Source organism: Natator depressus, chromosome 5, assembly GCF_965152275.1.
Source record: "Natator depressus isolate rNatDep1 chromosome 5, rNatDep2.hap1, whole genome shotgun sequence".
Classification (NCBI taxonomy): domain Eukaryota; kingdom Metazoa; phylum Chordata; order Testudines; family Cheloniidae; genus Natator; species Natator depressus.
The window spans coordinates 90,077,687-90,103,251 of NC_134238.1; the positions used below are offsets into that span (position 1 = coordinate 90,077,687).

At 43.6% G+C, this 25,565-nt stretch overlaps 2 protein-coding genes across 7 annotated transcripts in view; both read left to right on the plus strand.

Moving 5' to 3' along the window:
• The first annotated feature begins 481 nt into the window (after nucleotides 1-481).
• Nucleotides 482-16,784, plus strand: QNG1 (Q-nucleotide N-glycosylase 1). Of its 2 annotated transcripts, none has more exons than XM_074954062.1 (5): nucleotides 482-594; nucleotides 871-1,217; nucleotides 2,604-2,863; nucleotides 14,187-14,382; nucleotides 16,029-16,782. In XM_074954062.1, the coding sequence occupies exons 2-5, from the start codon at nucleotides 881-883 to the stop codon at nucleotides 16,259-16,261; spliced, it is 1,026 nt and encodes a 341-aa protein (XP_074810163.1). In that variant the 5' UTR covers nucleotides 482-594; nucleotides 871-880; the 3' UTR covers nucleotides 16,262-16,782. The 2 variants fall into 2 exon arrangements, with proteins under 2 accessions (XP_074810163.1, XP_074810164.1); XM_074954063.1 differs by having other exon boundaries at nucleotides 489-594; nucleotides 874-1,217; nucleotides 16,029-16,784.
• Nucleotides 16,785-19,563: 2,779 nt separating this feature from the next.
• The window catches only part of KIF27 (kinesin family member 27), a 39,677-nt gene continuing 33,675 nt past the window's right edge, over nucleotides 19,564-25,565 (plus strand). For 2 of the 5 annotated variants that reach the window (XM_074953187.1, XM_074953183.1), the window contains exons 1-3: nucleotides 19,564-19,690; nucleotides 22,176-22,244; nucleotides 23,010-23,386. In XM_074953187.1, the coding sequence (XP_074809288.1) occupies nucleotides 23,089-23,386 (298 nt within the window). In that variant the 5' untranslated portion in view covers nucleotides 19,564-19,690; nucleotides 22,176-22,244; nucleotides 23,010-23,088. Of the gene's footprint in view, nucleotides 20,076-22,175; nucleotides 22,245-22,992; nucleotides 23,387-25,565 lie in introns of all 5 variants that reach the window. The other 3 variants (XM_074953185.1, XM_074953184.1, XM_074953186.1) reach the window with 3 other exon arrangements.

The window sequence follows — 25,565 nt, forward strand, 5'->3', positions numbered from 1 at the left end:
GTTTCTTTGGGGGAACATGACGCGGTATTTTGTTCACTTTCCTTAAGCCTGTTGTAGGCATATAACGCTTTAAAATAAAGCACGGTGCTTTCTGTGTTCAAATCGCCCTGCGAGCAACTGATTATCCGTGCTGCAATATAATTCCCTCAAAACTGCCTTTTTCTGCCTTCCCCGCATTCTCCTTTACCCCCAAATCAGCAGCTAGCCCCTCTCATTGCACCAGGAGTTACAGAGAGGGAAAGCGTTTGGCAGAAGCTCCATAAAGAGTCCGTAAGGCGGAGTTAGCGCCTCACCGCCCTCTGATACAAACTGCTGTAAAGGCCAGGCCGAGCCCCCGCTCCATTAATCCGCTCCGTTAATCGGCTCTTTCTTGCAGCCTGTGTATTAGCTCTGAAGGGGCGCCCCGCGTCTTGTCCTCTCGCCGCTATCATGCGCATCAGGCAAGTGCTCATTGGCGGCTGAAGGTGCGACGGCTGGAGGAAAGGCGGAAGGGGCGGGCCGTGTGCCGCTGTTTCTCGTTCTGTGGGGTAGCGTCCTTGCTTTGTCGCTCGCTGTGCGGAACTCTCCTCGCGAAGCGCCCGCGCGTCTGCCCAGGTAAGCAGGGAGCTGGCTGGGGGCGCTCGTCCCCGCTGCAGCAGCGCCCGCCTGGGGTGTTAAGCGTGGGCGGGGGGCCCGGCCCCGGGCGTTAGTTCTCCTTCCTTTCTGGTACGTTCCGCGGGGAGAAGTGCTCTGGCGGCCTGTAGCTAACCACGTGCAAGGGGCGGGGCCAACCTACCGCGAGACCTGGGCGATGCTAATCATGGCCCTGTTCGTGCTGGGCCCCGTCACGCCCCTGGGTGACTCTGGGTGTTTCTCTTTCTCCGTCGCCAGAAGGAGAGCCATGGAAGCGTTCCTGTCCCCTAAAGAGTCTGCCAGGTTCATAGCCGAGAGCAGCCAAGACGTGCTTGTTGAAGAAGAGGGAGTGAGGAAAGTTGCAGAGGCTCTGTTTGACAAAGTCTCAGCAAAAGAGTTCAGTTTGGCTGGCTGGAAATCTCTTCACGAACTGAACCCTCAAGCAGTGAGTGATGATGCAGTGAACTGGGTGTTTCTTGTAGATACCCTTAACTTTTCCTTTTGGTCTGAACACGAAGACTGTAAGTGTCTGGTGAAGTACAGAGGCAAGATGTACAGTGGTTACTGGTCTCTTTGTGCTGCAATCAACAGAGCACTTGATGATGGTTAGTGCATAAGTACTCTGAATTGTGGTGGAGCAGCATGGCTGCTGTATGGTTGAGTTGCTTATTTAACTAAAAATCTACATACCAGTTATCATTATGATGGGGGAAGGAGGAAATTCAAGACTGTCTCAGAGTCAGTTTCAAAGTTACTCCTTTATCCTGCAAATACATGGAGGTGAGCAGCTTAGTATACATGGGTAGTCCCATTAAGTTCACGTGAGATGAAATAGAAGAGCTCTAATAATACTTATTCTTACAGAAATTAAAGTAAACTATTCAATCATGTATATGCAAAACAATTTCTGTCTTGGGTTATATTTTTTCCTATTAATTATACTTTTGACAATTATGTAGTTATGCATATGTGACTCCTGTTATTTCAGATACATACTTTGTAAAATTAATTTTATATTTTTGTGATTAACAAGTAAATCTTGTCTACACTGAGGCTTTTAGGGAATTCTCTCCTGTTAATCTAACACCAATGCAGCTCTAGCAAGTCTAGAAACCGCAGTAATAGAGACAAAGAGTCCTGTGGCACCTTATAGACTAACAGACACATTGGAGCATAAGCTTTCGTGGGTGAATACCCACTTTGTCGGATGTATGTAGTGGAAATTTCCAGAGGCAGGTATAAATATGCAAGCAAGAATCAGGCTAGAAGAGGGCCTCATCCTCCCTGATTGAACTAACCTCGTTATCCCTAGCCTGGTTCTTGCTTGCATATTCACCCACAAAAGCTTATGCTCCAATACGTCTGTTAGCCTGTAAGGTGCCACAGGACTCTTTGCCACTTTTTACAGATCCAGACTAGCACGGCTACCCCTCTGATACTTGACACAGTGCCTGGTGTCGGCTGGTGCTTCCACAGTTGCTATCACTGAAGGAGTGCTAGCCCAGTGGTGAAGGTATGGCGAAAAATTCTCAGTGTGGGTCTAGTTAAATGTCATAATGAAGAAACCACAATGAGTGCATACAAATAAGGGGAAAGCTGTAAGAGTATTTTATGTGGATTCACAATGACTGGTGTAAAAATATGAGTAAGAATCAGGTGCTGATATTTGCATGGGAATATTATTTAAACCTCAAATCAAGTGTTGAAGACTAGTAGAAATGGGGAAAGACAGAGAAGAAAGAGAAGAAATGTACTATGATGACCTGCTATTGGGAGCTGTTATGTATAGGAGTCTACAGACCTAATAAAGCACTGTCTCCATTTAAAACCAAACTTAACAGTTATCTGAATACTTGATTCATCTTAATTTGTAAACATTACTTTCTAGTGTACAAGTGTAATATAACCACTCCAATCCTTAGTGTATTATTATTTTGCAAATGCCTATATAACATGACGTTCTAAAAGGTTTTGTTTTCCTTTTTCTGAAGGAATACCTATTACCAGTGCGGCATACTATGCCACTATGACACTTGAGCAGGTTAGACATGTATTTCGCTCTGACACAGATGTCCCCATGCCTTTGATTGAAGAGAGACATCATATTCTGAAAGAAACTGGGACAATTCTGCTTGAGAAGTTTGGAGGCTCTTTCGTCACCTGTGTTAAAATGAGTGAGAAAAGTGCTCAGAAACTACTGCGTATAGTAGTCGAAAATTTTCCTTCTTACAGAGATGAGGCTACATTTAAGGTAAGTTAGTTCTGCTGGGGAATTTTGAACTTCAAAAGAGATCACTTATTACTGAGCGTACCCCAAAACTATTGTTAAGCTGTCCATGAAAACTTTTTTTTTTTTTTTTTAAATGACAACAGGTCAAATTTTGTCAGAATTGAGGTCTTGTGAAAACAAGCTTCCATAAAATCAAAGACTAATAGAAATGCTGCTGTAAAATCTTTTTATTTTTGAATTTCAATGGTAACAATTCTTTTGCTGTGTTTGCAATCCAAACATTATAGCATGGTGCTAGTGCTGGAGAACCTGAAAGTGAAATTGACTGACCAATTTTTGCTGATGTTTCTCTCCTGTAAAAAGCAAACAGCATGTAGTGAAAAGCAAATCTGATATTTTAATGGGTTTTTAATAATATTTAATCATTAGTAATAAAGGGAAATTTTTTTTTAAGAAATTAATTTTAAGATGTGGTAAAATTGTTTTTATCTATACAGCTAACAATAGATAAAATTACAAGAATTACTTAAAACTCACTTGCTTAACTAAAGCCTTTGTGCTCCTTGAAACCCAGTAGGCCGGGGTGGCCAACCCGTGGCTCCGGACCACGTGCAGCTCTTCAGAAGTTTTATATGTGGCTCCTTGTATAGTCATCAACTCCGGGGCTGCAGCTACAGTCGCCAACTTTCCAATGTGCCAGGGGAGCTCACTGCTCAACCCCTGGCTCTGCCACAGGCCCTGTGCCCACTCCACCCCTTCCCATCCCTACCCTGAGCCTGCCGTGCTTCCACTCCTTCCCCCTCCTCCCCCCCAAGCCTCCTGCATGCAGCGAAACAGCTGATCAGGAGGGAGGGGGAAGTGCTGATTGGCAGGGCTGCCAGTGGGTGGGAGGCGCTGGAAGGGGGAACTGATGGCGGGGGGTGGGGAGAGCTGCTGATGTATTACTGTGGCTCTTTGGCAATGTAACTGGTAAATTCTGGCTCCTTCTCAGGCTCAGGTTGGCCACCCCTGCAATAGGGACTGCCTTAATTACTTGCACTGATAAATAACTCCTGTACTAGTCAGTGATGCATTCCTTATGGATGATGCACACTTTTCTGAGTAAAAGCACACAGTTTATTTTCCTTCTTCACCGTTCTTGCTGTTGTTTGTTTTTGTATTGTAGGAGTGACAGGGTTCCCAATCAAATCAGGGTCCCATTGTGCCAGGGTCTATATAAACACATAGGAAGAGATGATTCCAGCCCCTGAAAGTTCATATTCTGCTTCCACTAACTCTATTTTTCCTTTTATCTGAGGGTATGTCTACGCTACCAAATTAGGTTGGTTTTATAGAAGGCGATTTTATACAGTTGATTTGTGTATGTGCCCACTAAGCACATTAAGTCAGCGGAGTATGTCCTCAATACCGTGGCTAGCATCGACTTACAGAGCAGTGCACTGTGGGTAGCTATCCCACAGTTCCCGCAGTCTCCGCTGCCCATTGGAATTCTGGGTTAAGCTCCCAATGCCTGATGGGGCAAAAATATTGTTGAGGGTGGTTTTGGGTACATGTCGTCAGTCGCCCCTCCCTCCCTCCTTCCCTCCGTGAAAGCAATGACAGACAATTGTTTCGCGCCGTTTTTCCTGGGTTACCCATGCAGACACCATACCATGGCAAGCATGCAGCCCGCTCAGCTCACCGCTGCTGATGTGAGCATTGTTAACACCTTGCGCATGATCCTTGAGTATGTGCAGAACCGGGCTAAGAGACGACAGCACAAGGACGATTGTGATGAGGACATGGACACAGATGTTCCTGAAAGCATAGGCTGTGGCAAGTGGGACATCATGGTGGCAGTGGGGCTGGTTGATACAGTGGAATGCCGATTCTGGGCCCAGCAAACAAGCACAGATTGGTGAGACCGCATAGCGTTGCAGGTATGGGATGATTCACAGTGCCTGCGAAACTTCCGCATGCATAAGGCCACTTTCCTTGAACTTTGTGAGTTGCTTTCCCCCACCCTGAAGTGCAGAAATGCCAAGATGAGAGCTGCCCTGACAGTTGAGAACCAAGTGGTGATAGCCCTGTGGAAGCTTGCAACGCCGGACTGCTACCGGTCAGTCGGGAATCAATTTGGAGTGGGCAAGTCTACTGTGGGGACTGCTGTGATCCAAGTAGCCAGTGCGATCACTGATGTTCTGCTATCAAGGGTGGTGACTCTGGGAAATGTGCAGGTCATACTGAATGGCTTTGCTGCAATGGGGTTCCCTAACTGTGGTGGGGCGATAGATGGAACACGTATCCCTATCTTGGCACCGGACCACCTTGCCAACCAGTACGTAAACCTCAAGGGGTACTTCTCAATGGTGCTGCAAGCACTGGTGGGTCACAAGGGACATTTCACCGACATCAACGTGGGATGGCCGGGAAAGGTGCATGACGCTCTCATCTTGAGGAACTCTGGGCTGTTCGAGCAGTTGCAAGAAGGATCTTACTTCCCAGACCAGAAAATTACCATTGGGAATGTTGAAATGCCAATAGTTATCCTTGGGGACCCAGCCTACCCCTTGCTCCCATGGTTCATGAAGCCGTACACAGACAGCCTGGACAGTAGTAAGGAGCAGCTCAACTATAGGCTGAGCAAGTGCAGAATGGTGGTAGAATGTGCCTTTGGACATTTAAAAGCTCAGTGGTGCTGTTTGCTGACTAGGTCAGACCTCAGCGCAACCAACATTCCCATTGTTATTGCTGCTTACTGTGCGCTCCATAATATCTGTGAGAGTAAGGGGGAGACGTTTATGGCAGGGTGGGAGGTTGAGGCAAATTGTCTGGCGTCCGATTTTTGAGCAGCCAGATACCAGAACGATTAGAAGAGCACAGCTAGGCACGTTGCACATCAGAGAGGCTTTGAAAACCAGTTTCATGACTGGCCAGGCTACGGTGTGACAGCTGTGTTTTTCTCCTTGCTGCAAACCTGCCCCCTTTGTTGATTTTAAGTCCCTGTAAGCCAACCCCCGACCCCTTCGATCACAGCTGGCAAAGGAAATGAAGTAACTATTATTTTGAAACCATGCATTCTTTATTAATTTAAAAAAAAAAAGGGGGAGATAACTGACAAGGTAGCCCAAGTGGGGTGCGGGAGGAGGGAAGGACAAGACCACATTGCTTATTGTAGCCACAACACTACAAATCAAAACTGTTTTGTTTGAATGACAGCCTTCTGTTGCTTGGGCCATCCTCTGGAGTGGAGTGGCCAGGTGCCTGGAGCTCCTCCCCCCCCCCCCCCCCCCCCGTGTTCTTGGGCATCTGGGTGAGGAGGGTATGGAACTTGGCAAGGAGGGCAGGCAGTTATACAGTGGATGCAGCGGGGGTCTGTGCTCCTGTTGGCTTTCCTGCAGCTCCAACAGACATTTCATCATGTCCGTTTGCTTCCCCCATTAGCCTCAGCATCGCCTCCTGTCTCTGTTCTTTGTGCTCACTTAATGCTTTCCTGGCCTCTGCCACTGATTGCCTCCATGCATTAAGCTGTGCCCTATCGGTGCAGGAGGACTGCATGAGCTCGGAAAACATGTCAGCGCGAGTTTGGTTTTTTTCGCCTTCTAATCTGCAATAACCTCAGGGACGGAGATGAGAGGGGGATAATTTCTGAGAACAAAAGGGAGACTTTCACATGAATGAAGCGATTCACAGCAGACAGCATATGTGCTTTAGGTACAAGGTCACATTTTGCCTTTTGTATTGAGCACCTGCCGGTATGGTGACATATCATAAATGGCCGGGCAACAGAATTCAGTTTCCAGGCAGCCATGGTAAGCCTTTTGGTACGTGGGGTTGGCTTCTTACACCTTCATAACATGTGGGAATGGTTTCAAACTGCAGTGCCATCCTTTCCCATAGCAAGCAATGCCGGTTGGGCTACACATTTAGGAGAAGGGTCTGCGGTTTTTGGGTGGATGTGCAGCACACAACTCCTCCCACCCTGCTGCATCGTTTATTCTCTGGGATGATCCCTTCACCCCTCGCCCCGCCACTATTCTCTGGGATGATCCCTTCTAGCCAAACGCAAACAACCCAGCATGAATAGTGTCCTTTTACTGTTCCCTTACAAAAATTCCCCTATTTCAGCCAGGTGGCCATGAATGATATCACTCTCCTGAGGCTACTACAGAAAGATAAAGACCGAATGTCGCTTGAATGCGACCAAAACCCAGGACCATTCACTGCCATGCTTTGTGCTGCAATGATTCCAGACTACTTGCCACTGTCTTGGCGTGGTAAAGTGTCCTACCATGGAGGACGAAATAAGAGAGCCCTCCCCAGAAATCATCTGCAAAGACTTTCAGCGAACCTCCAGGAGAGCTTCATGGAGATGTCCCTGGAGGATTCCTGCTCCACCCCCAGACACGTTAACAGACTTTTCCAGTAGCTGTACTGGCTGCAAATGCATCCCATTTGCCCTGAAGAATTGAAACATTAAACACTATTTCTTTTAAACCCTGTACTGTAGTTACAAATGTGCACTCTCACCAGAGCTGCCTTCTCCAGCTTCAGGGTCGGGGATCCCGCCTTGGGAGGGTATTGGCTCCAGGGTGATGAAAAGGTCCTGGCTGCTGGGGAGAACGGATTCACCACTTGCCTGCTGAGCATTCTCCTCATCCACAAAATCCTCCTCCTTGTTGCATGAGACTCCCCTCTTGCAGGTGTCCACGGACAGTGATGGGGTAGTGGTAGGGTCCCCCCCTAGAATGCCATGCAGCTGATCGTAGAAGTGGCATGTATGGGGCTCTGACCTGGAGTGACCGTTTGCCTCCTTTGTCTTTTGGTAGGCTTGCCTGAGCTCCTTGACTTCCATGCGGCATTGCTGTGTGTCCCTGTGCAATTTTGGCATATATATTATCATTTCTTCTTTTTGATCGGAGTTCGGCCTGCACAGATTCTTCTCCCCATACAGCAATCAGATCCAGTGTCTCCCTTTCAGTCCATGCTGGAGCTTGTTTGCGATTCTGGGGGGACTGCATGATTACGTGCTGCTGAGCTCACCACGCTGACCAAACAGGAAATGAAATTCAAAAATTTCCTGGGGCTTTTCCTGTGTACCTGGCTAGCGCATTGGAGTTCAAAGCGCTGTCCAGAGCGGTCACATTGGAGCACTCTGGGGTAGCTCTCGGAGGCCAATACCATCGAATTGCGTCTGCACTTCGACCCAGCAAGGTTGATTTTAGCGCTACTCCCCTTTGTTGGGGGAGAGTACAGAAGTCGATTTTAAGAGCCCTTTAGGTCGACGGAACGGGGTTAGTTGTGTAGACGCAGTCATTTTAAAATTGACCTAACACAGCTAAATTCGACCTAACCCCATAGTGTAGACCAGGACTGAGACTCCAGGTTTTTTTTTCTTCCCTTTCTCCCCATTTTTTAAGGATTTCAACAGCCACTGAAAAAATTTTTATTTTAATGGAGTATAACAATTGACCCCAGCTGGGGATCTGCCCCTTGACTCCTGTTGATTTCAGTGGGTGTTGCATAGATGAATATAAAATAGAATTGACCCATAATGTTATACTTCTGCTCAGTAGCTCATCTCTACAGGGATGGAGCAGAATGAAACACAGTCTCATAAAAGGAAAGGGCTGCTGTACAGGAAACTGGGTCTGGTCAATTTTGTTCATTTGTTGGCATCTCCTGTCTATACTGGAGCTTGGTCTGTGCTAGCGTGTTCTGTCCCAGGTGTCAGAGCAGGTGAGCTGCACTGTGTTTAGTCCTCTCTCTACTAGTATTCGGCTTGAACACCACATGTGAAGACCTGCATGAGCATTTGTGATAATAGGTGCAGTCTTTTCAAGATACCTTTTTTTGATCACCTTAACTGGAACCTAAAGCATACGGACAACATGCAAAGAGGAAGCAGGCCAATAAAGTGCAGAATGGTATTTTATAACTGATTTTTTTTTTTCTCTAGCTGGCCTTCAGTAAGTGATGTTTTATTTCTTTTTGTGGCTTCCTACTGAGAAATGAGGTGTCTTCTGTATGGGAAACAGTTGAGATGAGTTTGAATGATTATTTATGCAGGGTATTACCATGATATTAATTTAATCATAAATTTCTGTATTAAATCCAAAACCAGATGGTATTTATACAGATGCTCTAAATATGTCTAAAAAACCTAAATAATAAGCAATTTACTACATCCAAACAGTAACAAAACATTTGATAAGCATTTGATCAAGATACTGATGTAAGCAGAGTCAGGATGAGCTCCACCCTGACATCTGGTGGTGAGATGTGGCAAGTTGTGGAAAAGAACTGCAGGGGCTGATCTCATTTGCATAGGCACACCCACCCCGCCTAGCATGAGCCCATAGCTGCCCAAATGGTCACTTCGGCTGCTGTGGGATCCCCAATGTCTCTGTTATTGGGGCAGGAAGAATAAATTGTTATTACCCTGATTATGGGAACTGTGCTTGGAACTGTGCTGGGCCTTTTGTTATGATGGAGGGACTCGCCATCAACTAAGTAGCACTCGCTAGGCAAGGGACCTGGGTTCTAAAACTCTGTGACTTGAGAGAGGCTGGGGACAGGTATTTAGACTTGGTGGCATGGGCCCCTTGGTGAGGGCCTTGCAAGCTAATTGCACTTCCTCCTCTCTCCACTGTGGAATATCAGAGCTAATGTTGATTCCATTAGGAGTCTAGTTATAGGCTGCTGAGCTGAATTCACTTTGGGCTAATGGTGCACCAGCACTGAGGCTCCCCTACTACAAGCTGAAATCACAAGAGAGCTAAAAACTGACTAAGAGCTGAAATCACTGAGTGTTGTGTTAAGTAGTGGTGGAGCCTGAAGATATATTGTGGAGCAGTTTGTGGGACAGCTGGAGCGGCTTGTGGACCGGCTGGTGGAGCAGTTTGTGGGACAGCAGGAGCGGCTTGTGGACCGGCTGGTGGAGCAGTTTGTGGGACGGCAGGAGCGGCTTGTGGACCGGCTGGTGGAGCAGTTTGTGGGACGGCAGGAGCGGCTTGTGGACCGGCTGGTGGAGCAGTTTGTGGGACGGCAGGAGCGGCTTGTGGACCGGCTGGTGGAGCGGAGCCCTATGGAGCTGTGGGGCAGTCAGCTTCAGATCATATAAGGTGCCCCTTACCTCTCCCCCCCCCCCCCCCCCCCCCCCCCCCCCCATTTCCACCCAGGTTGGGAGGTAAAACTCTGCAGATAAACTTTCGAACTCTGGGGCTGCCTTGACCAGGGACAGAGACTTTTGGGCCATTGGACTTTTGGGACTTCGGGTGATTTCAGGTTGCTGGACTCAAGAACCCAAGGGAAAGGACACGCCCCAATTTGCTTGGAGTGGGTTTTTGCTCATGGGTTGTGTTATGAATCCTGTTGGTGGTGTTTCCCCAACATAATGCCACATTGTTTCTCTCTGTTATTAAAAGGCTTTTTTTGCTACACTCAGACTCCGTGCTTGCGAGAGGGGAAGTATTGCCTCTTGGAGGCGCTCAGCGGGGGTGGTATATATTTGTCCCAGGTCACTGGGGGGCGGCTCGAGCCGGTTTTGCATTGTGTTATTGGAATGGAACCCCTAGATACTGAACCCAGCCCTTGTTGCTGCCAACTCTGATGGGCAGAAGGGTTACACTTACAAACGGGCTATTGTTAGCTCTAGCACGGTCAGAATGGTATTAGCAACGAATGCTTTAAGAGTTTCCCTTTTTTATACCTTTTTAACAAATAAGTGATGTCATTGCCAACTATTGGACCTTTGCTAAGGCCAGACGGAGTTTCTTTTATAGCCAATTATTTACTGCACCTGGTACCCAATTAACTGTTTTATTTCTGTTATTTAGCCTGAATCTTAAATAAGATAACACTGGTATTTGAAGGGTCACTATTTCTTCTACATTTACATCAGCCATACAAAGAAGAGCAACAACTCTATCTTTTTTTACATTTAGATGGTTAAGCCAGATAATTGCATCTGGACTAGCAGAGTGTATTGTGAATCGGGCATTGAGTTGTTATATGTTCCATGGTCTGGTCTGGGTGACCCCAGTTGCACGGTGGAGAGTCTTTAATTTTCCATTTGTACAGCAAGTATCTGCATCTGCCATGATTTGTGCGGATGTGTTTTGAGTTTCCCATGAGCTTCGTGGAAGATCAAAACCAGGGATCTTCTGCATTGGGTCTTTCACAGGGCATTTATTTGTGACCTTTTTTATGAATTCCTTTCTGCTTTCCAACCATCATCAGGGTTGAAGTCACATTTTTGAAGCTTAAATGCGTGGGTCCAAAAGTGCTTACATGACCTCAAGAGGTGGTGAGGGACGGTGTTAAGGTCCTGGTGAATGGAAAGACTTCATTTTCCGTGGTCCTCTGGAATTCCCAAAGTGTTGTGGCATTGCTTCCCCATCCATTTGCTGCAACATGCAACAGTACTGGCAGCCAAGGTGTTGGGGTTCACTTGAGGATTGCAGTGATGCACCGCATTGCAATGTTCAGTTGGACAGCAACAAGTTGAATATTGCTACTTCTGGTCCATACCAGCACACACTACTCCGCTACAGAGTACACAAGGACTGTTGTCCCTAACACTGATGGTGATGCTCGCCCGCTTGTACTTGCGAGTTTATGGACCAGGTTGACCCTTGTCTTTGTCTTGGCAATTACCTTCTTCAGATGGTTATGGAAGGTTAGTGTGTGATCCAGCTTCACTCCAAGATAGGCCAGAATGGGGTCATGACATAGTGTTGCCACACAAGAGTTACTACACGTTTCACAACAACTCTTCTTTCTCATGGTCTTATTCTTTTTGGTCATTTGTGTTGGATCTGTTGCTAATATCCCAACTCAATTTAAAATCATAGTTCATCCAAATCTAATGTGGGCCTATATTCTACAAGAGGTCCACCCTAACTAGTTTCCAAACTTACTGTGCTGTTCACTTTAAACAGTTCAAAGCATATTCTTTCTCCTTCCATCAGATATATTTCTGATTAAAGGATAAACACTTTACTGGAAAGTGATCAGCAGAATATGCTTCTTATCTATGTAATGACAAAATATGTTTATGTAACCTTCGCAAGAGTCTGAATGCTTAATGAGTCTTGCATTATAAATAGCAGCTGCAAACAAACTGCAGAATGAAAATCAGTCACAAACGCTGCCATTGCACCATAAACATTTACACGATCAAAGGCTTTGCATTAGTGCAATAAACTGTCTGTTTTTTTCACCAGGCAGCTCTGAAGGTGGATGAAACACTGCTGCCCAAATTTATACCCTGATTGTAACAAAATCAGTGCTACCAGTTGAGAGACAGTCCTAGTTTTCACATTATCAACATTGTTTCCATGGCAGAAGACTGAGGTGTCACAAGGCAGGACCATGACTGTGATACAGGATCAGGAAGTAGCAGAGAATGAAGTTGGGTGGGGGAGGAATCTGAAAGCAAATCAAATTTCCCTAATAACACTTAAGAACAAAAATGTAATGTGCATTAGTGTCTCACGTTCGTATTAAAAAGTATAACTAAAATAGACTTCAGCATTACTCAGTCATGCTCTGATTTTCTAGGGGAATTTTTAAAACTAAGACAATATGTCCCCAATTCGATGGGCACAAGTTTCACAAAATGTACTACATACAAGACACTTCGTTGCTAAAATTACAGACATCAGAGTCCCTATTGTCCTTATGTTCTTAAAGGCAAACTACAAACCAAAAAAGTATGTCCTTTTTTTGGTTTTGTTTGTGCCCTTAATAATATTAATAGACTGCCCTCCCTCTCTTCCACCTCCTGGCCCAAAAAAACAAACAAACAAAAAAACAGTTGCTGTTATAGACCACAATTAAGCAAGAACTTAAGTGCTTTGCTGAACTGGGAGCCAGAGCCATATTACTTGTGAATCACTGTTGTACTCAAAATCATTGCTGTATGTGAAATGTGTCCCAGATTTTTGAGATTCGCACTGGAGGAGTCTCATGCCTGCCAGTTAAACCATGGAATCCTTTCAAAGCAGTGACCCATGAATGATGCATATACATATCCCTCGCGTCCAACATTCTGGAACTGTAAAATCCTCACTCCCTAACAATCTACCTTTTCTCTGATTTGGTGCTATAAGCGTTATCATATCTTAAATGCTCAATACACTGCTTTGTTAGCAGCAACTAGCATTGGTAACATGGTATTTAAGGCCTCTGTCTGACTCAAGATTACATCTGTTGGTAGGTCAGAATTACTAAGGGTTCTGATGGTTCCAGCTGTTTTTCCTCTTTTCATTGGGGAGTAGGGATTACCATCCAATCCCTCAATGGACTTCCACTGCCAAAACTGATAGTTGGCCCAACTTCCCTCTGAAACAATCTGAGAAAGCAGTTCAAATGGTAACACTATTTCCCTAAAGATATATGCTTCTTCCGGGACTAACTGCCACCAACAACCCTAGCTAATTCTGCTCTGTCCAGCTGACAAGTTATGAAGGCTTAGAGGGAGATGGGGTCACTGTGGTAGCATTTTGGGAAGGATAAAAGTGCATGCATGCCAGGGCATGAAAACTACTATCACAGTCTAGCTGTGCTTTAATTTCTTTCTTTTGAAAAGAGAAGTGCTGGAAATTGTTGTTTATATACAAAGTATTATTTCCTTACATAGAACCTTACATATACTTTGAGTAGCATTTAAGTGAAACACGATAAGATTCTAAGATGAGTATTTCTTTAAAAATGTTCCTATGTTCCTTTCCTCCGGATAAAGTCTTGGGTGAACTCTAGGGCCTCTGAAAGAAACTTTGTATTAACTGGGCTTCAAGTAGTGTAACTTATGGACAATAAACCATTGTCACTCAATAACCTGATATTACAGTAATTCCCATGGACAATAAACCAATATTATTCAGGTTTCAGAGTAGCAGCCATGTTAGTCTGTATCCGCAAAAAGAAAAGGAGTACTTGTGGCACCTTAGAAACTAACACATTTATTAGAGCATAAGCTTTCGTGAGCTACAGCTCGCTTCATCGGATGCATCAAATGCTGTAGCTCACAAAAGCTTATGCTCTAATAAATGTGTTAGTTTCTAAGGTGCCAAAAGTACTCCTTCTCTTTTTGCAATATTATTCAATAACCTGATATCACAGTATATGAGTTCCACTTCAGTAAGTTCAGGTGTATTTCCTGTTTAAGGGGTTTTTGCATATAAAATCTGCATTTGGTTCTACAATGTTTTTATTGGAATGTATAGGAGGATACTGTATTCTGTTTAACTAGCTATCCTTAGTTGAGTAAGCATAATAATCGTTTCCTTTAACAAAATGAAGTCTCTGAATACCTACGTCTTTCAGGTGCCTAAACAGTTGTATTCTTGTTTTCTGTCAGGGTAAAAAGGTGTCTTTTTATAAACGGGCACAAATACTAGTGGCTGATACCTGGAGCTCATTGGAAGGGAAAGGAGATGGCTGCTTCAGTGACATTTCTAGTCTGACTATATTTGCTGACTATAGGATCCCTCAAGTCCTTGTTCACCTGGGAGCAATGAGATATTCTGATGAACTGATGAGGAAACTTCGTGAAGGTTTGCAACTCCTTTATTGCATCAAGTGTGTTTGTGGTTCATCAGCGTTTATGAATATTAATTTTGTAGCATAGAGATGATTAGCATCTATGAAAGAGGTGTATATGAGGTTTTTTCCTTTTGGTATGCAGAGTTATCCTCCAATGATGAGGGGAGAGTGGGAAAGTACATTCTCTAAAGATCTGGGATGAGAAGACCGCCCCTGTCATCCTTATATAAATATTAAACTGTAAATTTATTTGGATTAAACACTACTAAGTCTGGATTTAAAAGGATGTATACCAGTTGAACACTGAGCATCTGTAGGGCTGGTGCCATTTTCAACAAGGTTATAGCTGCCACTCCAGTTTGTGGCTTAGAGCAGTGTTTCTCAAGCTATCTGATGTGGGGGACCGGCAATTTTTTTTTCCAATGTGCGCGCAGACCGGCACCGGTCCGCGGACCACCACTTTGAGTAGCACTGGCTTAGAGCATGTCTACATTGCAGTTAGAAACCTGCAGCTGGCCCATGCCAGCTGACTGACTCACATGGCTTGGGCTAAGAAGCTGTTAAATTGTGGTGTAGACATTCAAGCTCAGGTTGGAGCTCCAGCCCAAGCTTGAATGTCTATACTGTAATTAAACAGCCTCTTAGCCCAAGCTCCGTGAGTCGAAGTCAGCTGGCATGCGCCAGCCACAGGTTTTTAATTCTAGTGTAAACATACACTTAGTGAGTCCCTTCCTGAACTTGAAAAAACAAAAGGGTGGGGACAGTCATTTACCTCGACCTGCTAACAGCTACTCTGTGTGTGGTGTGTGTGTGTGTGTGTGTGTGTGTGTGTGTGTGTGTGTGAAAAGAACAGTAATATAGAAACATAAAGGTATTTTGTTAGTTATTATGTAAACCTATCAATGTAAAGTGAAATTCTGAAGACCATATAAGCAAATTCTCTCTGGAATCATAGTAAAGGCATAGCTATTGTAGTCATTAGAATAAATGGGTCCCTTTACATCTGGCAGTCCTTTAGTCATGTCCACTGACAGCTGCTTCTATTCTAATCTGTAATGTGTTTTGTCAGTACATGATAGCACACTTTTATATCCAGCAAATACAGCTTCCTTATTGTGTTTTTATTTATTTTATTTATTGAGTCTGTGGTCTTCTAGTGCTGGGTGATATTCAGATTCTGTTGCTATACAGTGGTGGATACATAATTGTCAATCTCTTGTCAGAAAAAGATAGACTGGAATTGCAAGAACAGGAATAAGGTGTATTCATAAATGTATGCAGCTTGCATAGCACCTGCCTGCAGCATTCCTGACTTTGAATAGTGCTGTAGTATTTGGATTTGCTTGTATATCAACCCTTCCCTCATCCGTGGCCACCTAGTGCTGTATTTTAGAAAAAACTACAATATATAGGACATCTCAATAGATGGGAGTTTAACAATGCAGCAACTCATAAATATACACAGAAAAACAAAACGAAATCCCTAGAAAATGCACAGGCTGAATTTTCTTGATTTTTTTAGTGCAGTATATTAAATCTGAAACTCTGGTTTATATTTAACTATATGTAGCTTAAAGAGAAAGTGTGTACCATTCTGTGACTCCTGTCTTCTGTTCCACTGAACATTAATTGAAGTGCTCTCTACTCTGTTCTATAGGAGTAATGTTCCATTCTGGAGATCAACAAGAAGTGGAGATCCGAGGTTGTTCTATTTGGTGTTGTGGATTGATTTGTGATCACCTGCTGGAACTTTATAAGAAGAAAGGACAAAACATGAGTGAAAGAATCAATGCAGTTCTTCTTGATTATTATCTATGGGACTATGCCCGGGATCACAGAGAAGATATGAAAGACATTCCAATTCATCGTGTACGTTGTATATACTACTAACAACACCAATTTTATAGATCTCTCACTAAAGCATCCTGCAGATTTGTTACTTAATTTGTAGCTTTTTATATACTGATTTGAAGCATTCAGCAGAAAGTTAAATACCTATTCTCTGATATATTAACACTTTGTCCATCACTGCAGTTGTGTAGTAGTACTCCATAGAGTTTACATTCAGGGAAGGCCTATTTTTTGTATTCAGTAAATAATTGTGCTTGAAATAAAACCAAGAGATCTGGATTTATATAATCAAACTTTATTAAAGTTGAATCAGCGGTGTATTAACGCCTAGGCCGACAAGGCCTAGGCCTAAGGGCTGCAAATTTGCAGGGGCGGCAAATTTATAATAGCAGACGGACACTGCTTCCCCTGGTGCTGGTTCGTGCCCTCCGCCCCTGGCCCAGCCCCGCCGCCTCTCCTGAGTGTGCGCCGTGTTTTCCTCCCCTTTCCCCCCTCCTTCGTGAAGCTGTTTCACGCACAAGCACTGGCAGGGAGAAGCAGGACCTGGCGGCACGCTCGGGGGAGGAGGCGGAGGTGAGCTGTGGCGGGGGGGCTGGGAGCTGCTCGGGGGGGAGGGTGGCAATTATTTCAAGGCTTGGGGGCGGCAAAATCATTAATCCGCCATTGAGTTGAATCACTTGATTCAGTAAATATTCAGTTAATTTATCTAATTTTGTATTGTAAATTTTAAACATCACTGCATTTTCATAGGCACACAGGGCTGGAAGAGATGTTGAGAGGTCATCAAGTCCAGCCCCCTGCACTCAGGCAGGACCAGGTAAACCTAGACCAGTCCTGACAGGAGTTTGTCCAACCTGTTCTTAATAAGCTCCAATGATGGAAATTCTGCAACCTCCCTTGGAAGCCTGCTACAGAGCTTAATTATCCTTATACATAGAAAGCTCTTCCTAAATCTCCCTTGCTTCAGTTTTAGACCACTGCTTCTTATCCAACCTTCAGCTCACATGGAGGACAATTGATCACCATCCTCTTTATAACAGCCCTTAACATATTTGAAGACTTTATCTGGTTCTCCCTCAGCCTTCTTTTCTCAAGACTAAACATGCCCAGTTTTTTTAACCTTTCCTCATAGGGCATACTCCCCTGTATTTACACCCCGCACACTACTGTAATATTTCTACAAAGTGTGCCTTGTAAGGTATCATTTGAAAACTCATAAGTTGCTGGTTAGTATTGGCCTGGTAAGATGTGTGGGAGTATTGATGCGAAGTTATAAGATTCCCCCTCTGGTGGTGTTAACACATGCCCCAAACCCCACAGCCCTGCCCAAGCAGATGTTGGCAAACTTTCTTGACTTATGCAGTTGTGATACACTATAACCACTGGATTCTTTTCAGCAGTACTACGGCTTAGCCAATTATTTCCTATTTTGTAGTTGTGCATTTGATTTTTTTTTTTCCTTCTTAAGGGTAGTATTTTGCACTTTTATCTTTATTGAATTACATCTTGTTGATTTCAAACCAGTTCTTTAATTTGTCAAGGTCATTTTGGATTCTAATCCTGTCCTCTAAGGTACTTGTAACCCCTCCAACCTTGTCATCTGCAGATTTTGTAAGCATACTCTCCACCCCATTATCCAAGTTTATTGATGAAAATACTGAATAGTACAGGACCCCTGCAATATCCCACTATGTATGCCTTCCCAGCTCAACAGTGAACCATTGATAATTATTCTTTGAGTACAGTCTTTCAACCAGTGGTGCACTCACTTTATAGTAATTTAATCTAGATCACATTTTCCTAGTTTACTTGCTTATGAGAATGTCATGTGACTGCATCAAAAGTCTTATTTAAATCAAGATACATCAGGTCTACTTCTCCCACACCTCCACTCCCCCATGCATCTAAAGAATTGGGTTTTTTACCCCTGAAACCTTATGCCCAAATAAATCTATTAGTCTTTAAGGTGCCACCGGACTCCTTGTTGTTTTTGTGGATATAGACTAACATGGCTACACCTCTGATATTCTGTCTGTTTTCTTTTGGTCATAAGATGGCTCTTTTGTAATTTGTGTGTCTTCTGCAGCACTGAGAACATTGTCATCACTTCAATTAATTAACCAGAGATAGCTTTGGTTTTTTGGTGGGGGGGGGGGGGGGGAAGGCTTGAAATTAATTGGAAAAACCTCAGGCTGGTACATTTAGTTATAATTATGGTAGAGCACCTTAAGCACAACAGTGTAAGACACCTGGTGCTGTAATGTGATCTGGTGGCAAAATACCAGCTGAGTTGCTGCGCAACCCATGACATGGCTGTATAACATGACGGTTGACTGTGATGGGGTGGGGTAATATGTAAGTTATGATGACGGGCCTGGTGGCAGTGTAACACCTGCTAGGTGAAATGGAGATAGGCAGCAGCATAACCTGTAGCAAGTGGCAACTGATGAGGGGAGATAGATGCCATCTTACCAACTCTTAATGATTTTATCACAAGTCTTGCAATATTTGGTGGTTTATTTAAAGCCACAGTTTCTGGAGCCAATGATTGAGAATCTCAACTTTATTTTTTGTTCTTAAAGTACAATTCTAACCCCGGGGAGGGGGAAGTGTGCAGAGAGCAGCTCGATCAGGATGGCCCTAGGCTTGTCCCTCCATCTACCCCTGTCTAGCAGCTCAGAAAGCAGATGTGCCAAGGCATTTTTTTTTTAAAGACTGAAAAAAACAACCACTCTTGTCTCATGATATTTTGAGGCCTGATTTTTGAACATGTTGCACGGACATGGCCACTGGAGACCTAGCCTGGGGTGAGTGGCTCCAGCTCAGGGGTCGGCAACCTTTCAGAAGTGGTGGGCTGTGTCTTCATTTAGTCACTCTAATGTAAGGTTTCGCGTGCCAGTCAATATATTTTAACGTTTTTAGAAGGTCTCTTTCTATACGTCTATAACATATAACTACACTATTGTATGTAAAGTAAATTAGGTTTTTAAAATGTTGAAGAAGCTTTATTTAAAATTAAATTAAAATGTGGAGCCCCCCCGCCCGGAACTGGTGGCGGGGAGGGAGCCCTGTGGCGGGGAGGGAGGTCCTGAGGCCTGAGCTGAGCCAGACTGAGGAGCGTGCAAACTGAGGTCCAACTTCCTCACATGGGCCCAAGTGGGACGGAAGGTGAAGCCCCGCAGCCAGTCGCTCGGGTCTGGGGCTTGAAGCCGGCGGCGGGGGCGGCCACCTGCGGGGCCACCCACCCACGGGAGCGGCGCGGCCGGGCAGCGGCGCTCGCAGGGTCCTGTAGGGGGCACTGCGCCGGGCGGGGCGGGAGGCGCCGCTCTTGGGGGCGGCAGAGGCGTCGGACTCGCTGACCGCCGCCGGGCCGGAAGGTTCTGCTGTTGCCTGGTGACCGCGTGTAAACAGAAGGGGGGTGGCGGGGAGCGGCCTGCATCAATCTCCACCCGTGCCCAGCAGCAGCAGGTGGGTTTGCCGCAGCCCCGCGGGTCGGTGCTTCTCTTCCCAGCCCTCCGAGACGCTGCAGCTTCTCCTGTGCCTGGCACCGGCCCCGCCAGCAGACGGGCCGGCGCGGGGGCCTTCCCCAAGGGGAGAGGAAAAGGGAGAAAAGCTGGACACCCCTCGGCCCGGTAGGAGCCACACGCTGCCCGTCCCGCTCGGGCATGGCCCGGAGTAGTAACGCTGCTCAGCCGAGGGGCCGCGCCCGGGAGGAGCAGCCTGATCCCCGTGTCACAGGCCGGGCGCTGAAGAAGGATGGAGAAGTTAAGCAACGTGCCCAAGGCCAGTGGCAGACCCAGGTCTGGGAGCCAAGTCTCCTGGGTCCCCCCAGGCCTGCGCCCTGTCTTAGCAGGTGGTTCTCGAGCACTGGGTTAGGGAGCTACAATGGCATTCCCAAGGGTTTTCTGGCACCACACCACGCGGGGTCTGCTATGCTGGGGACCCCTTTCCAAACACAGTGCAGCAAAGCGGCTTTGTTGTTAGCTGAACCCAGGTTTAGTCTGAGGAGGATTTCTGCACCTGATTTTAATAATAATTAATTATAATGATTGAGCAGAGACACAAACTGTGACATCTGCATGTGTATTATGACTGGTTATATGAGTAATTCATAATAGACTTCTTAAAATTATATATTTATGTTACATCTCTGTGCCAGTCTGTCTTTCGGATTGTGGTGTGTGTCTGGGGGAGGATGGGGGAATACAATATTTCAGATAATAAGTAAATATATTAGCATAATACATGTGCATAATATTGGCACTAGGTGAACAAAGGAAGAACTTTTAGCCATATTCTTGCATTAAATATTTCAGCTGCTAGATATTAACATGAAAGCTGTATGAACCCAAAAGGCAGATCTCCTGATTCTCATTTTAGAGACCTGATCCCCTATTCATTAAAGGCTCTGCACTCGTGTTTTCCACAACTTTCCAAAATTCTTTGTGGTAACAAGGTAATGGTCCGTGGAGGTAGTTTTGTTTGTTTGTTTGTTTAATAATGTAAAAGCTAATACATTTGGCAGGTGTAAATACTGATTTATATTTCAGTTAGTGGTTTCTAAAGAGCTCATGATATTTTCATTCAGACTAAAAACAATTCTGTGTAGAAATAATTAAAAAAAACAAAATATTTTATTTGTGTGGACTGGGGTTTGCTTGTGCTGAGCCATCAGACAATAGAATTCTTTCTACTCTGCATACTACAAACGGTTGTACCTGTGCTCTATGCTTGTAGAGAGACTCTATTCTGTGTATTTGTAAACCACAATCAGGTTTCTTTAAAGACTTTTTTGTCTATGCTGAAAATGTTCAGAAGTGATCTTGTAAGATATTTCATCTAATACCCCTGTTGCCCCAACTCTGAACTCTCTTATGTTTGAGAGTTTTGTGTGCTTTTTTTTTAATTAAAAAAAGTTCAGTAACCAACAGTGTACATAATATTGTTATGAGACCCTAGTAAGTTCCTTATATAGGGGAATCATCTCTCTTTCTATAAACAGGCACCATTTAAATAACAAACAAATCCTTCTTCCTCATCCCTCCCATATATAGTAGCTACAGTACAATGCCACTTGGAATCCACTACATGTTCTGCTTTCAGTTTGATTCCTGGGGCACTCATTTCCACTCACTATTGTCAATTAAAAAAGAATTAAATACTTAAATAGGGGTTCAGTTTATAAAATAGTGAAAACATCTTTTAGACCTTTGGATCCATCTCTCTGCAACTGCAGAATATAGTTCGTGAAAAGTGATCATGACAGTGAACATATCCAATACTAAAGTGATACTAAATTTGAGGTTACACCAAACCTCAAGAAAAAGCTAGTTATAAAACCTTTTATTTAGGCTTTGATTCTAAAGTATTAAAAGGCAGGAAATCCATACTTACTATTTATATGACAAGCTAGCCTTTACGTATTCCTATATATGGAAGTCTAGCAAACAATGCAACCCACAAGAACTACTTCTTCCCCTCATTTCTGCTCTCATGGGACTCTTGGAACTGAAGTGGTTGTGGTCACGCAGCCTTTCCATAACTTAAACTCTGAACCTTTGGTGTCCTGAGAGGGTGTCCATCCATGCCTGACAAACTCAGCTTTCCAGAAGGTTCTTGAAAGTAGCTGTGGGAGGAGGAACATCCCATAAGAGTGAATATGCAGAGGGCAACACAAGGAACCACAATTGCTATAAGTTACCTGTTTTCAAAAAACAAATGAAAACAAAAAACAAAACTGTCATTTTAATTAGGTAGGTACTTAACACTGATTAAAAAGGCCTGACTTCTGCATCAGGCTTCTTAAAATATAATAATCAGAGAAGTATTTAAAATTACACCTTCTTGTCATATGCAACTAATCTGTTTCCCGTGTGCTTTTCAAGTCCTGTCTACTTATCTTATGTAAGTGGAAGACATTTTTAATGTGCTTTTATTTCTGTTTCCCCTACAGAGCTAATATAGCTGTTGGAGAGTGAGTTGGATTAATTCTGAGCACGTGCTTCATCAACAGAATTGATAAGTAAGCTCTCATGGTGCTGTCTCTATTACTTAATGTACAGGTTCTCAACCTTTCTGAAATTATGCCATCCTCCCGCACAACTTTTTTTTTTTTTTAACTTGGAGCCCCATTCCTCCCCTCCCCATCCTTACAAAATGGGACTTTCCAGTGTAATCTAGGTGGAATTGGGGCTATTAATACATTGATTCCAATAAAGGGAATTCTACTAGAAATAAATCAGTCCTTTAATCATGGTAACTGTGCATAGGCTAGGAAACCTTTTAAAAGCACATGCCTTAGTATCCACAAAGTTTTCAGGGCAGTATTTCTCAATTTCAGCATTGAAGAGTGCTAGTGGGCATTGCGCTATGTCGCAATACCACTCGGTGAAATTTGTCCTAGCCACCCCACTGCCAGATGGTGTGGCAGATGGGCTAAATTTCACTGAGTGGTGTTGTAACCCTGTGAGTGAACGGGAAGGCTCGCTGTACCCGCATAGAAAGTTTAGCAAGCCTCCCTAGGGGGGAATGCCCCTTGTTTGAGAACAGCTGACTTAATGTAATCATGCCATGTCCAGAAAGAAGATCACTTGACTTTCAGATTCCAGGTCGAATTTGCTGGTCTGGTAATTAAGAGGGGGGAAAAATTACCTATAAACTGAAGCAATATGGGACTGGAGCCTTCTATGCCATTTTTACAGGACAGAAACTCACTCAGTTTAGTTAACTAAGTCACTGGGAAATGAACTTCTGTTCACTGTGTATTTCAGAAAACTTTGTTTCTTAGATGCAGAAGATTGAGAATGCTGTGAAGACAAGAACCATAAGAAAATTTTTCAGGTTAAGTGTTAAAATTGGAGGCTGTCATGGAAGAGATTCCAGTTAAAGTTGCCATAAGAATAAGACCTCTGCTTTCCAAAGAGATTCTTCACAACCATCAAGTATGCATGAGACTGGTCCCAAACACACAACAAGTTATCATTGGGAAAGACCGCGTCTTCACGTTTGATTTTGTATTTGGCAAAAATTCAACCCAAGATGAAGTTTATACAACTTGCATTAAGCCTTTAGTGGTGTCTTTGATTGAAGGATATAATGCTACAGTTTTTGCTTATGGACAGACAGGGTCTGGGAAGACGTACACCATTGGTGGAGGTCACATTGGTATGTTTTGGAAAGTTTAATTTGTTTTTGTGATTTGTGACTAGTGTACTTGCCTAAACCAAATAAATAATACATGGAAGGCTATGTGATAGTTGTGAAATAACTATATTTTACAGGTGTATTTTTAAACACCTGAGGCGAATAGTTGTTCAGGCTGGCTGTTGGGTTTTTGTTTGTGTGTGGGGTTTTTTGTTTGTTTTTTGCTGCTTGATTGACTTTTCCTATTAGAACACTGGGCTGGCTCCACTTGCAATAAATAATTCCAACAAATGTGTCTATGCAGCATAGAGAGCACTACAGTCTATCTATATCTGAGAAGTTTCTACAGTGTTCATTGCCACAGTATCTAAGCTCTGTGCTACTGACAGAAAACAGTTAAAAGGCTAATAGAGAACACGGCTATAAACTAATATACTCTTCTGACTAAACATCAGTGAGATGAGCTATCCAGAACAGGGGTTTACCTTAAATTAGACTGTACTCAAGAACCCTGAGAAATGTCATATGAAGTGCTTTTCCTCCTCCACACACCCCCAACATTGTCAGTGCCAGCCACTGATATGAGGTTGGTTGGAGCTTCTGGATTTGACCCACATTTAAAATAGGATTGTTTTAGATGTGCAACTATTTGCTCTCATCTTCCAAATTTAATCCCAGCCTGTGCTTGAGCATCAAGATCTCATTTATTTTAACCTGTTTGCTCTTAACTTTATTAGGTATTAACTAAAAAAAGCAATGGTGAGCAAATCTATCTAATCTACTTTAGGTATTTCTAGCATATCCATCGCTATAGTACTTGAGTGCCCAGAATATTTTTATGCTCTTCAAATAATTCATTTGAGCACCATGAGAGTCTGAATACTACGTTCTGAACAATGTAGAGTCTGCTTACATCTTTATCTAAAGTAAGAGTTGAGAAAATATTATTTTAGCATTAGTATATCAGTGAATATGAGTGAGTCTAGGCCATTGTAATATACACTTTCTTTTGGTTCCCTCAGCATGAAAATTACACAAATGTAGCCTCTCCTTAGACTCAAACTGAGTGTAATGAAGTTTGAAGTTATTGTCATTTACATGTTGAGGATGTCAGGAGGTAGGAAGTACACCACCTTAGATTCCTTTTAGACTCACCTATGAATTTGGCCCTCTGTCTTCATCTGATGGCCTAAAAAAGGATACACTTTTAGTATGAGATCAGTATCATAGAGATCAGAATTTTGGCTTAAAATGGCAAACATCTGATCTTTTCTGGGGTAATTTTGCCAGTAATGACAACTCTCTTAACCATCATCATTCTGAGTTATCAGACTTATTATTATTATTATTTTATTATTGGAATTCTATTCCTGTTAGAGCATGCTGCTGCTGTAGAATTTTATAATAGAAAATAAGATGGTAAGACATTTCTTATTTCAATGTCTTTGTGGTTCAAGATTCCAGATTAGACTCCTGCTGTTTAAAAATTAAAATCCTCTTTATTCTTAATTCTTTTAATTTCTTGTCATCTTTTGACTAACCATGGTTATTGAATATTAAGCCTGAGTTACCTAGAAGCATTAAATAGCAGGTGCCACAGTACAAAGCTGTTCAAAGCTTAGCAATTTTTTTCATATATACCTATTGAGTCACTGATTAGATGGGACAATTTCTAATTTTCTTGGTTAGAAGGTGTGAGCCACTCAGAAGCCTCTCATCAACGCCCAACCAATTTCCATACTGTGGAATAAGTAACATCTGAGATCCTTTCTGATATTTAAAAGCAGGAGTTTGACATGGCATTGGTGAGCCATATGTTGGTTGAAAGAACAAGAAGTGCTCCTAAATATTGTCTCCTATTTCCGGCACATGGGAACTTACTGAACTACTGTTGTGCCCTTATTGGAGCAAGAGGTATCTACTGAAAATTGAGGTTGTCGTAAAATTGTGCAATGTCCTGGCCATCAGTAATCACTGAGTGTAAAATGTGGCTCATGAGAAATATAGGCTTATAATAGTGATGCATTTGACTACTGAACCACCCATCATGTTGCCCTCCGGTTTATATTAACAAGTAATTTATTGGAGCTTGATTATGTTAAGGATTGTAAACAAATATTCAGCCATTCAATAGTATTGATATATTGTGACTTTTTGACAGGACTAAATTCTTCAGATTCATGGGTGGCTTAGCGCTACT

Excerpts from the sequence above, each read along its gene's own strand:
- QNG1 (XM_074954062.1), top strand. The coding sequence starts at position 881 with ATGGAAGCGTTCCTGTCCCCTAAAGAGTCTGCCAGGTTCATAGCCGAG. Across the intron at positions 1,218-2,603 it reads CAACAGAGCACTTGATGATG|GAATACCTATTACCAGTGCG; the intron begins GTTAGTGCATAA and ends CTTTTTCTGAAG. Across the intron at positions 14,383-16,028 it reads GATGAGGAAACTTCGTGAAG|GAGTAATGTTCCATTCTGGA; the intron begins GTTTGCAACTCC and ends TCTGTTCTATAG.